A 13,586-nucleotide genomic window follows, 5' to 3' on the forward strand; every position below is an offset into this window, starting at 1 on the left:
CACTTGTGATGTCAGTGGGGCCGGCCCCAAACGACAGGTGTTCACATGGGAACGCCTCCGATTGGGCAGTTTCCCCCGGCCCGCCCACCAAAGGGGGCGAGCTGTCACTCAACATCGACAGCTCGCCCCGGAGCGACTGATTGCACATGCGTTGTAGCCGGCTCCGTCGTGCACATGCGCTCTGGGCCACCATCGACCCGGTTGCGAGCGCTCAGCGCTTGCGACCATGTCTGAATCAGGCCCTAAGGACACCGATGTGTCAGATGCAGCGCGCCATAGAAATAAATAGCAAAACAAGTGCGTTCCGGTCATCTGCCCTTTATACACTAATTCCGGCCACAGGTGCAGCAGGAAGAGGCGCCTCAGTGTGTGCTGCCCCGTACCCCCATATACACAGCGCTACAGTATAGGCGACCACACCGGGACCTGGGAGATGCCTTTATTCAGCTCTCTACAAATAAAATGACTATTTAGTGCGTTTCCCACTTGCTGGCTCGTTAATTGCGTCACAGCGCAGTAGGAGGGTCTGTATGCTAATGTTCGGGTTATGTAAAATGGCGGACGGTAGTTCCCTTTTATTTCAGATTGCCGAGGAATTCCAGGAGACCGCGGTGCCAGGTGTCGGCATCATCCAGGTAACAGGCGTGACCGGCCCCCTTCATGCAGAACTCTTTGTGATTGGGCAGATTTTTCAGGTTGCGCAGCGAGATCTCCCCTAACTGTTCATCGCCGTCACCGTACACAATCAGAGTAGGAACCTGTGGGGGCGAGAGGGCAACAGGGCTTTAATTGTACTGAAATCGTCTTAGGGTGGGGGCTACTGTCTTACACTGGCCATACAGGATCTTATCTCTATCATAGACGCATATGGGGTCCATCCGTTCAGCGCTCCGGTTACACGTTCTGATATGACAAGGCGACATTCGTGCGCTTGGATGTGATCCTAGTCTAATGGTGCATACACGCGGTCAGATTTGTCAGGTCATCGATTTCGTTGAACGATTTTGTCAACTATGAACAATTTCTGACACTATTTAAAATGAATTAAATCATCCAAATCTTACTGCAAACACAGGGTCTCATTATGACCCGGTTGCAAGCGCCGATGCGCTCGCACCCTGGTCGATGGTCCCCACAGAGCATGCGCACGACGGAGCCGGCTCCGTCGTGCGCATGCGCGAGACCTGGCTAGCGACGGGCACTCCGTTGCTAGGGGTCTCGTTGCAAACGGGGCGAGCTGTCGATGTTGAGTGACAGCTCGCCCCGTTTGCTGGGCGGGCCGGGGGCGTGCCCGGCCAAACGGAGGCGTTCCAGTCGGAACACTTGCCGTTTGGGGGCGGCTCCACTGACATCATTGATGATGTCAGTGGGGAACTTCCTGCTCAAACAGAGCAGGAAGTTCCCTGGGGCTTACGAGAGCCCAGACCCAACCTTAGGGTCTGGTCGTAAGCCCCGATGGTCGGTCGCTAGAGCTGTGGGTGGTAACCCACAGCCTAGCGATCGACCAGAAGGCGGCACTTTAAAAAGTAAGTGGCCGCCCTCATTCAGAGCGATCACTTGCAGAGATCGTTATCTGACATGTGTTCAACGATATGAACGATTTTTACAATCATTATCGTTAAGAAAATCTGGCCGTGTGTACGCAGCATAACATCCGTTCCTAATCGGAGGCTTCCCACAACACGTAGATTGCGCTGAGTACGATGCCTGAATAAAGGCCGGCGCCTAATCGGCTATTTCCCAGCGTTTATCGGCACTTTTGCACTGATACAAATTTCACCAGTTCCATTACTTTGCTAGAAATGTTCCCTATCTCCGTCTGTACCTGCACGGCGCCATAATCCTGTGCGGAGAACTTGTCTGTGCAGATTGGCGCGACCGGGACATAGGCTGCAACTTTCTCCGGGCTGCTCAGGACCAATGGCAGCGAGTACATCCCACTGAGCGAGGGGCTGATCACCACCGCACGAGCCAGGTGCAGAGACTCCAATACTGCCTGTAGGAAACCTGCTGGAGCCGGCTCCCCCAATGGGCTGGGGGCCACCGCGGCTGAGGACCGGCCCAGGCCTACAAGAAATGTGACGTTAGAATGGGCCATCATGAGAGGAGGAGGAGGGGGAACATGGAGTAAGGCAGAATCCCAAACTCTGCCATTACAGCCCAGGGTTTAGAGATAGCCATGCTTGAGCTCAGGTGACATAATTAGTACTTCAGTCAATTTGATTTAGCCATCTGGACCCAAGCATGGATATCCTTAAAACCTGGACTGTAATGGCGGCGTTTGGGAACCTCTGGAGTAAGGGATCCCACTAACCTGGTAGGTCAACTGCGACAGCACGATGGCCAGCAGCCGCCAGCTTGTGCAGAGTGCCCAGCTCCAGCCAGGTCTGGGATGAGAATCTTATGCCGTGCAGCAAAAGGACGGGCGGAAGGGGCAACGGCGGCGACTGCACTGGAACCACCTCGCGGTAGAACAGCGACTGGCCGGTAGCGCTGATGAAGCCCTCTAGTACCTGGACGTCGGCCATGTCTGTAGCTGCTGAGAGACAGGATCACATTCTGAGTCTGTGCTGACATCTGATGTAATATATATAATACACAACTGTATAGTCATAGGCCTGGCATGGCCGGGCTCCTCTCCCCTATGTGCCCAACGTCACGAAGACTTACATACACCCTCCTGCACTTACCTGAGTACGTGGCTTTATACCCCTGGCCAGACCCGTTCTGTATCTATATCGGGAGACAGCGCCGTTTGTATAAACCGCCCTTAGATACCACATGGCTCTGCGCACTGGACGCCATATCGATGGGAGCGTTCTGCTGCGTATCCCAGAGGAACACACATAAACGTCTCCAATGATATAAAGCAGTGCTTCTCAGCCTCAACCCTCTAGTATCCAGAGCAGGTGATGTGTTGCGGATTTCTGTCTATGGAAGCAGGTGGGATAATTACTGATCCAGCAGAATAGAGTAACTCACCTGGGCATGGTTATAGAAATCCACAAACCATGACCTGTTGGTGGTCCCTGAGGACTGGAGATGAGCCCCTGATATAAAACATGGCTGAGAAGCACATAATGACAGCGATATAAAGCAATGCATTTAGAGAAAGGTACAGGAAGGAGCTATAGCAAGAAAATAAAGTAATTTGGTTGGAGAAATCCCTGTAAAACCTGGTAATCTGTAGCAACAGAAGGATCCCGGGACAGTGACTACACCTTAACTAAAGGACCATTACACCTAACATGGAAGTTACTTCTACTAATAACATTCACACATACATATAGCAACATTTCCAGGCCTGACAGATCATAAGACACTTACACCTATCACTGACACAGCGCCCCCTTCTAGCAGTGTATTCCCAATTACCAGGCCACACCTAGAGACCTCCCCCTTGTACACCTGTCACTGACACAGCGCCCCCTGCTGGCAGTGTATACCCAGTCACCAGGCCACACCTAGAGACCTGCCCCCCATGTACACCTGTCACTGACACAGTGCCCCCTGCTGGCAGTGTATACCCAGTCACCAGGCCAGCCCTAGAGACCCCCCCATGTACACATGTCACTGACACAGCGCACCCTGCTAGCAGTCTATACCCAGTCACCAGGCCACACCTAAAGACCTCCCCCCCATGTACACCTGTCACTGACACAGTGCCCCCTGCTGGCAGTGTATACCCAGTCACCAGGCCACACCTAGAGACCTCCCCCATGTACACCTGTCAATGACACAGCGCCCTCTGCTGGCCATGTATACCCAGTCACCAGGGCACATCTAGAGACCCCCCCCATGTACACCTGTCACTGACACAGTGCCCCCTGCTAGCAGTCTATACCCAGTCACCAGGCCACACCTAAAGACCTCCCCCCCATGTACACCTGTCACTGACACAGTGCCCCCTGCTGGCAGTGTATACCCAGTCACCAGGCCACACCTAGAGACCTCCCCCATGTACACCTGTCAATGACACAGCGCCCTCTGCTGGCCATGTATACCCAGTCACCAGGGCACATCTAGAGACCCCCCCCCATGTACACCTGTCACTGACATAGCGCCCCCTGCTGGCCATGTATACCCAGTCACCAGGGCACACCTAGAGACCCCCCCATGTACACCTGTCACTGACACAGCGCCCCCTGCTGGCCGTGTATACCCAGTCACCAGGGCACACCTAGAGACCTCCCCATGTACACCTGTCACAGCGCCCCCTGCTGGCCGTGTATACCCAGTCACCAGGCCACACCTAGAGACCCCCCCCCCATGTACACCTGTCACTGACACAACGCCCCCTGCTGGCAGTGTATACCCAGTCACCAGGCCACACCTAGAGACCTCCCCCCCCATGTACACCTGTCACTGACACAACGCCCCCTGCTGGCAGTGTATACTCAGTCACCAGGGCACACCTAGAGACCCCCCCATGTACACCTGTCACTGACACAGCGCCCCCTGCTGGCCGTGTATACCCAGTCACCAGGGCACACCTAGAGACCTCCCCATGTACACCTGTCACTGACACAGCGCCCCCTGCTGGCAGTGTATACCCAGTCACCAGGGCACACCTAGAGACCCCCCCCCCATGTACACCTGTCACTGACACAACGCCCCCTGCTGGCAGTGTATACCCAGTCACCAGGCCACACCTAGAGACCTCCCCCCCATGTACACCTGTCACTGACACAACGCCCCCTGCTGGCAGTGTATACTCAGTCACCAGGGCACACCTAGAGACCCCCCCATGTACACCTGTCACTGACACAGCGCCCCCTGCTGGCAGTGTATACCCAGTCATCAGGGCACACCTAGAGACCCCCCCATGTACACCTGTCACTGATAGTGCCCCCTTCTGGCAGTGTATACCCAGTCACCAGGCCACACCTAGAGACCCCCCCCCATGTACACCTGTCACTGACACAGCACCCCCTGCTGGCAGTGTATACCCAGTCACCAGGCCACACCTAGAGACCCCCCTCATGTTCACCTGTCACCGACACAGCACCCCCTGTTGGCAGTGTATACCCAGTCACCAGACCACACCTAGACACCTCCCCCATGTACACCTGTCACTGACACAGCGCCCCCTGCTGGCAGTGTATACCCAGTCACCAGGGCACACCTAGAGACCTCCCCCCATGTACACATGTCACTGACACAGCGTCCCCTGCTGGCAGTGTATACCCAGTCACCAGGCCACACCTAAAGACCTTCCCTCATATACACCTGTCACTGACATAGTGCCCCCTGCTGGCAGTGTATACCCAGTCACCAGGGCACACTTAGAGACCCCCCCATGTACACATGTCACTGACACAGTGCCCCCTGCTGGCAGTGTATACCCAGTCACCAGGGCACACCTAGAGACCCCTCCCATGTACACCTGTCACTGACACAGCTCCCCCTGCTGGCAGTGTATACCCAGTCACCAGGGCACACCTAGAGACCTCCCCCCATGTACACCTGTCACTGACACAGCGCCCCCTGCTAACAGTGTATACCCAGTCACCAGGGCACACCTAGAGACCTCCCCCCATGTACACATGTCACTGACACAGCGCCCCCTGCTGGCAGTGTATACCCAGCCACCAGGCCACACCTAGAGACCCCCCCCATGTACACATGTCACTGACACAGCGCCCCCTGCTGGCAGTGTATACCCAGTCACCAGGGTACACCTAGAGACCCCCTCATGTACACCTGTCACTGATACAGCGCCCCCTACTGGCAGTGTATACCTAGTCACCAGGGCACACCTAGAGACCCCCCCCATGTACACCTGTCACTGACATAGCACCCCCTGCTGGCAGTGTATACCCAGTCACCAGGGCACACCTAGAGCCCCCCCCCCCAATGTACACCTGTCACTGACACCGCGTCCCCCCTACTGGCAGTGTATACCCGGTCACCAGGGCACACCTAGCGACCTCCCCCCTCATGTACACCTGTCACTGACACAGCGCCCCTGCTGGCAGTGTATACCTACTCACCAGGGCATACCTAGAGACCCCCCTCCCCATGTACACCTGTCACTGACACAGCGCCCCCTGCTGGGAGAGTATACCCAGTCACCAGGGCACACCTAGAGACCCCCCCCCACATGTACACCTGTCACAGTGCCCCCTGCTGGAAGTGTATACCCAGTCACCAGGCCACACCTAGAGACCCCCCCCATGTACACCTGCCACAGTGCCCCCTGCTGGCAGTGTATACCCAGTCACCAGGCCACAACTAGAGACAACCCCCTGCCCCCCCCCCCTACATACACCTGTCACTGACACAGCGCCCCCTGTTGGCAGTATATGACCAGGACACACCTAGAGAAAACCACAGAGGTCACTGACACAGCACCCCCTGCTGGCAGTATACGACCAGGACACACCTAGAAGAACACACAGTGGTCACTGCCCCCTACTGGCAGTATATGACCAGGACACACCTAGAGGAACACACAGCACTCACTGCCACAGTGCCCTCTGCTGGCAGTATAAGACGAAGACACATCTAGAAGAACACACAGCGGTCACTGCCACAGTGCCCCCTGCTGGCAGTAGATGACCAGGACACACCTAGAGGAACACACAGCGGCCACTGCCCCCTACTGGCAGTATATGACCAGGACACACCTAGAGGAACACACAGCAGTTACTGCCCCCTACTGGCAGTATATGACCAGGACACACCTAGAGGAACACACAGCGGCCACTGCCCCCTACTGGCAGTATATGACCAGGACACCCCTAGAGGAACACACAGCAGTTACTGCCACAGTGCCCCCTGCTGGCAGTATATGGCCAGGACACACCTAGAAGAACACACAGCGGTCACTGCCCCCCTACTGGCAGTATATGACCAGGACACACACCTAGAGGAACACACAGCAGTCACTGCCACAGTGCCCTCTGCTGGCAGTATATGATGAAGACACACCTGGAAGAACACACACAGCGGTCACTGCCCCCTGCTGGCAGTATATGACCAGGACACACCTAGAGAAACACACAGTAGTCACTGACACAGTGCCTCCTCCTGGCAGTATATGACCAGGACACACCTAGAGAAACACACAGCAGTCACTGACACAACGCCCCCTGCTGGCAATATATGACCAGGACACACCTAGAGGAACACACAGCAGTCACTGACACAGTGCCCTCTGCTGGCAGTATACGGGGAACACACAGATGTCACTGACACTGAGAGCAGCAGAACAAGTCAGTGACCTGTAGATTTCCAGTTATTATACATCCAGTCTGCGCTCATTGGGGCCCTATTTCCTTACAGAGGACTAATCAGGCAGCACAAGGGGCTTCTCCAGCACAATGCTACCTACAGATAATGCAGAAAGAATATTTGTGTGCAAAGGTGAAGCTGGGAAATAACTTGTTCACCCAACGCCATAAACACGGCTGGTAAATGAGTGTTTGTAGGTGAAATGTAAGAGCGATAACAGGACTACAGGGAGTTACTGCGATATCAGACTACTCATACAGACAAACAAGCATTGGATGGCGTCCAGGGCCACAGTCCTAATTCCATCACTGTCCACAGTCCATTGGGGTCTTTATATAACTTATAGCTATACAATCCATCAGTGCTATATAAATACATGATAATAATAATAATAATAATATAATATTAGTACAAATATAAGCCCCCAGCCACACCTGTGCTCATGCACTAATTCAGGTGTAGAGTTCCCAGCTTAGCACATAGGTGTTATCACATGAGGCTACAGGACAAGGCCAAGGATTCATTTCAGAGATCTGAATACGTCCTCCAGCAACTATTACTAATACACTAGTACGACCGGCATAAGATAAGATTCATCATACGATTTCCCTTGAATTACCCGGAGCTCCCCGGCGGTACGATTTTGTGCTTATTTCACACACGATTTACTTACGATCTGTCGTACGATCACTCGTCCCTATACGACGGATCGTGATACGATTGATCGTGTGCCTCACCAAAAACATGCGATCATAATAGATTTAAATGACGGCGCTCGAATGGTCGGACGCACGATGCATCGCATGCTGAAATACACGACACGATCAGCATACGATTACGACGGATAATTTGGGCTGCGCATCTTATCATACGATACCTTTTAAGAGCTGCGGGAGCGCGCATCGCATCGTATCCTACTTAAAAACGATACAATTTCCACACGATTCATCGTAAGACGCGTCGAAAATCTGGCAATCGGACCGAAATCGTGCTAGTGTATGGCCAGCATAAGTTATCACTCCTGGTTCTATTCCGTGTTCTACAGCCATGTATTTCTGTCGGTATACTTCAGGAAGCCGGACGTCGAAATGCCGACAGCCGGCTTCCCAACTACTTAATCCCGGCGAGGGTTAAATGACAGTCATCTAAATCTAGACGCCTGTCATTTTACCGACGCCGGGAGACCGGCGCCCGGCATCCCGATCGAAGTGATGCCGGGTGCGGACAGCCGCGGGGGGGAGGGTTAGGTTAGGGGTAAAGGTAAGTATGAACTAATCTAATTCTACCCCCTAACCCTCCTTTAGGGTGCCTAACCCTAACCTCCCCCCCTGTGCCTAACCCCCCTCTAAGTGCCTAAACCTAACCCCCCCTTCCCCATCGCCTAACCCTAGGTCTCCTGGGGGGTGCCTAACCCTAACCTCCCCCCTGGGGGTGCCTAACCCTCCCTCCCCCTAGCCTAACCCTAACCTCCCGGGTGGGTGCCTAACCCTAAGTCCCCCCTGGGAGGTTAGGGTTAGGCTAGGGGGAGGGAGGGTTAGGCACCCCCGGGGGGGACTTAGGTTTAGGCAGCGGAGAAGGGGGGGTTAGGTTTAGGCACAGAGGGGGGGTTAGGGTTAGGCACAGGGGGGGGAGGTTAGGGTTAGGCACCCTAAAGGAGGGTTAGGGTTAGGGGGTAGAATTAGATTAGTTTATACTTACCTTTAGGATGATCAGGATTTCCTCCTCTATCAGGCTGACGTTGCCGGGATTTGAACTGTGCGGCCGGCAGTGAATCATACCGAATGCATTTCTGTCAGCTGTTCATAATACTGCCCTTGAATACTACTCAGATCTGCTCTGCATTTTACATGATCTTATACAGAGAGCAGCCTTTTGTCATATTCCAGAGATAGAAAAACTAGCTGCCTGATTATACAAATACATGACTGAAAGGCACAGCATTTAGTAACAGCTGCAGACAATACAGTTATCTTATTTCATGTTGGAAATACTTTATAGAATATAGACTTCAAATATATACGGTAATATATAACAACCATATAACAGGTCACCGTAACCTGTTATATGACACAAGCACTTACCCAGGAGGGTTACAGTGACAGATAGAGGCACTGTGCTTTTATCCCCACTAACAGCAGGGTCAGGCAACCTGCGGCTCTCCAGCTACTGTGGAACTACAACTCTCAGCATTCAGCTGGCTGCTAGTTGTAGCTATATATGTTGAGCATTAGAATAGAGACACTATAACTGGGAGAGTGATCCCTGCAGCTGATAATCTGCATTACAGCCACTCTGTATGGATGCAGGAGAAGCAGAGCTTTGATAATGATGACTGATTGAGGGAAGGAACCTACCGTGCAGGAGACCAGCCGGAGCTTGTGCAGAATACAGGGTTCAGGCAGGAAGCAACTAAGTAACACATTTCATAACTGCTCAACGCTGCCATCTAGTGTACCAATGGCGTAATGGCACAGCACTGCCACCTAGGGTACCAAGGGTGTAATGGCACAGCACTGCCACCTAGGGTACCAATGGTGTAATGGCACAGCACTGTCACCTAGTGTACCACTAACACCGTCCTAGTGTATCAATGGTAATGAAAAAACACTGCCCCCTAGTGTACCAATGGTGTAATGGCACAGCACTGCCACCTAGTGTATTATTTATTTATTTATTTGTTACCAGTTATTTATATAGCGCACACATATTCCGCAGCGCTTTACAGAGAATATTTGTCCATTCACATCAGTCCCTGCCCCAGTGGAGCTTACACTCTACCACATGCTCACACACACACACTAGGGTTAATTTTTGTTGGGACCCAATTAACCTACCTGTATATTTTTGGAGTGTGGGAGGAAACCGGAGTACCCGGCGGAAACCCACGCAAGCAGAGAGAGAATATACAAACTCCACACAGTTAGGGCCGCAGTGGGAATCGAACCCATGACCTCAGTGCTGTGTGGCAGTAATGCTAACCATTACGCAGTCTGTGTTGCCCACAGTGTACCAATGGTGTAATGGTAGAGCACTGCCACCTAATGTACTAAAGGCGTAAAGGCATCATTTACATCCCACCATACCTGTCCCCCATCATTTACACCTCCACATACCTGTCCCCCATCATTTACACCTCACAGGTCTGTCCCCCATCATTTACACCTCCACATACCTGTCCCCCATCATTTACACCTCCACATACCTGTCCCCCATCATTTACACCTCCACATACCTGTCCCACATTATTTACACATCCACATACCTGTCCCACATCATTTACACCCCCACATACCTGTCCCACATCATTTACACCTCCACATACCTGTCACACCTCATTTACACCTCTATATACCTGTCCCCCATCATTTACACCTCCACATACCTGTCCCCCATCATTTACACATCACACACCTGTCCCACATCATTTACACCTCCACATACCTGTCCCCCATCATTTACACCTCCACATACCTGTCCCACTTCATTTACACCTCCACATACCTGTCCCCCATCATTTGCACCTCCACATACCTGTCCCCATCATTTACACCTCCACATACCTGTCCCCCATCATTTACACATCACACACCTGTCCCCTATCATTTGCACCTCCACATACCTGTCCCCCATCATTTACGCATCACACACCTGTCCCCCATCATTTGCACCTCCACATACCTGTCCCCCATCATTTACACCTCCACATACCTGTACCACATCATTTACACATCACACACCTGTCCCCTATCATTTGCACCTCCACATACCTGTCCCCCATCATTTGCACCTCCACATACCTGTCCCCCATCATTTACACCTCCACATACCTGTCCCCCATCATTACACCTCCACATACCTGTACAGCATCAATTACACCTCCACATACCTGTCCCCCATCACTTACACCTCCACATACCTGTCCCCCATCATTTACACCTCCACATACCTGTCCCCCATCATTACACCTCCACATACCTGTACAGCATCAATTACACCTCCACATACCTGTCCCCCATCACTTACAACTCCACATACCTGTCCCCCATCATTACACCTCCACATACCTGTCCCACATCATTTACACCTCCACATACCTGTCTCACATCATTCACACCTCCACATACCTGTCTCACATCATTCACACCTCCACATACCTGTCCTACATGATTCACACCTCCACATACCTGACCCCCATCATTTACACCTCTACATACCTGACCCCCATCATTTACACCTCCACATACCTGACCCCCATCATTTACACCTCCACATACCTGACCCCCGTCATTTACACCTCCACATACCTGTCCCCCGTCATTTACACCTCCACATACCTGTCCCACGTCATTTACACCTCCACATACCTGTCTCACGTCATTTACACCTCCACATACCTGTCCCCCGTCATTTACACCTCCACATACCTGTCCCACGTAATTTACACCTCCACATACCTGTCTCACATCATTTACACCTCCACATACCTGTCTCACGTCATTTACACCTCCACATACCGGTCCCACGTCATTTACACCTCCACATACCTGTCCCACGTCATTTACACCTCCACATACCTGTCCCACGTCATTTACACCTCCACATACCTGTCCCACATTATTTGCACCTCCAGATACCTGTCCCATGTCATTTACACTTCCACATACCTGTCCCACGTCATTTGCACCTCTACATACCTGTCCCACATCATTTACACCTCCACATACCTGCCCCACATCATTTGCACTTCCACATACCTGTCCCACGTCATTTGCACCTCTACATACCTGTCCCACATCGTTTACACCTCATTTACACCTCCATATACCTGTCTCACATCATTTACACCTCCACATACCTGTACAGCATCAATTACACCTCCACATACCTGTCCCCCATCACTTACAACTCCACATACCTGTCCCCCATCATTTACACCTTCATATACCTGTCCCCCATCACTTAAACCTCCACATACCTGTCCCACATCATTTACACCTCCACATACCTGTCCCACATCATTTACACCTCCACATACCTGTCCCCCATCATTTACACCTCCACATACCTGTCCCACATCATTTACACCTCCACATACCTGTCCCACATCATTTACACCTCCACATACCTGTCCCACATCATTTACACCTCCACATACCTGTCCTACATCATTTACACCCTCCACATACCTGTCCCACATCATTTACACCTCCACATACCTGTCCCACATCATTTACACCTCCACATACCTGCCCTACATCATTTACACCTCCACATACCTGTCCCACATCATTTACACCTCCACATACCTGTCCCACATCATTTACACCTCCACATACCTGTCCCACATCATTTACACCTCCACATACCTGTCGTACATCATTTACACCTCCACATACCTGTCGTACATCATTTACACCTCCACATACCTGTCCCACATCATTTACACCTCCACATACCTGTCCCACATCATTTACACCTCCACATACCTGTCCCCCATCATTTACACCTCCACATACCTGTCCCACATCATTTACACCTCCACATACCTGTCCCACATCATTTACACCTCCACATACCTGTCCAACATCATTTACACCTCCACATACCTGTCCCACATCATTTACACCTCCACATACCTGTCCTACATCATTTACACCTCCACATACCTGTCCCACATCATTTACACCTCCACATACCTGTCCCACATCATTTACACCTCCACATACCTGTCCCACATCATTTACACCTCCACATACCTGTCCCCCATCATTTACACCTCCACATACCTGTCCCACATCATTTACACCTCCACATACCTGTCCCACATCATTTACACCTCCACATACCTGTCCAACATCATTTACACCTCCACATACCTGTCCCACATCATTTACACCTCCACATACCTGTCCTACATCATTTACACCTCCACATACCTGTCCCACATCATTTACACCTCCACATACCTGTCCCACATCATTTACACCTCCACATACCTGTCCCACATCATTTACACCTCCACATACCTGTCCCGCGTCATTTAACCCATTATTGAGCTTTTAGAAAATTCACCTGAAAACTGACATGTTTTTACTGGCCAAGTTATGCTGCAGTGGTTAAACTCTACCAAGTTCATGAATATTCATTAGGATGGGGGGGGGTCTCATGGGTTCTGTACTATGTCACAACCTTTTTACCTTAAAATAAAGAATTTCCCCACCTGCTCAGGGGGCTGCACACAGACTGATCAGCCCTAGATACATAGTGCAGAAAGCTGTTACACTGTATATGTCACCTCCTGGTATTGTACTGGGAGGGGGAGGGGGAGCGGGAGAGACTGGAAGCTGGGG

General features: G+C 51.9%; 1 protein-coding gene across 4 annotated transcripts; it reads right to left on the minus strand.

The window, feature by feature from the left end:
- Positions 1 to 425: 425 nt before the first annotated feature.
- On the minus strand, positions 426 to 13,332 carry LOC148512572 (putative protein-lysine deacylase ABHD14B). 4 transcript variants are annotated; one of them, XM_088482068.1, is made up of 4 exons: positions 13,321 to 13,332; positions 2,315 to 2,536; positions 1,826 to 2,067; positions 426 to 758 (listed from the first exon to the last, which is right to left on the minus strand). In XM_088482068.1, exons 2-4 carry the CDS (start codon positions 2,526 to 2,528, stop codon positions 576 to 578), a joined length of 639 nt encoding a protein of 212 aa, XP_088338194.1. In that variant the 5' UTR covers positions 2,529 to 2,536; positions 13,321 to 13,332; the 3' UTR covers positions 426 to 575. The 4 variants fall into 4 exon arrangements, with proteins under 4 accessions (XP_088338194.1, XP_088338191.1, XP_088338190.1 ...); XM_088482065.1 differs by lacking the exon at positions 13,321 to 13,332 and adding an exon at positions 9,591 to 9,672 and having other exon boundaries at positions 2,315 to 2,539; XM_088482064.1 differs by lacking the exon at positions 13,321 to 13,332 and adding an exon at positions 9,591 to 9,655.
- Positions 13,333 to 13,586: the final 254 nt, after the last annotated feature.

The sequence above is a fragment of the Taudactylus pleione genome, unplaced genomic scaffold (assembly GCF_031769625.1).
Source record: "Taudactylus pleione unplaced genomic scaffold, aTauple2 ptg000281l, whole genome shotgun sequence".
NCBI classification, from domain to species: domain Eukaryota; kingdom Metazoa; phylum Chordata; class Amphibia; order Anura; family Myobatrachidae; genus Taudactylus; species Taudactylus pleione.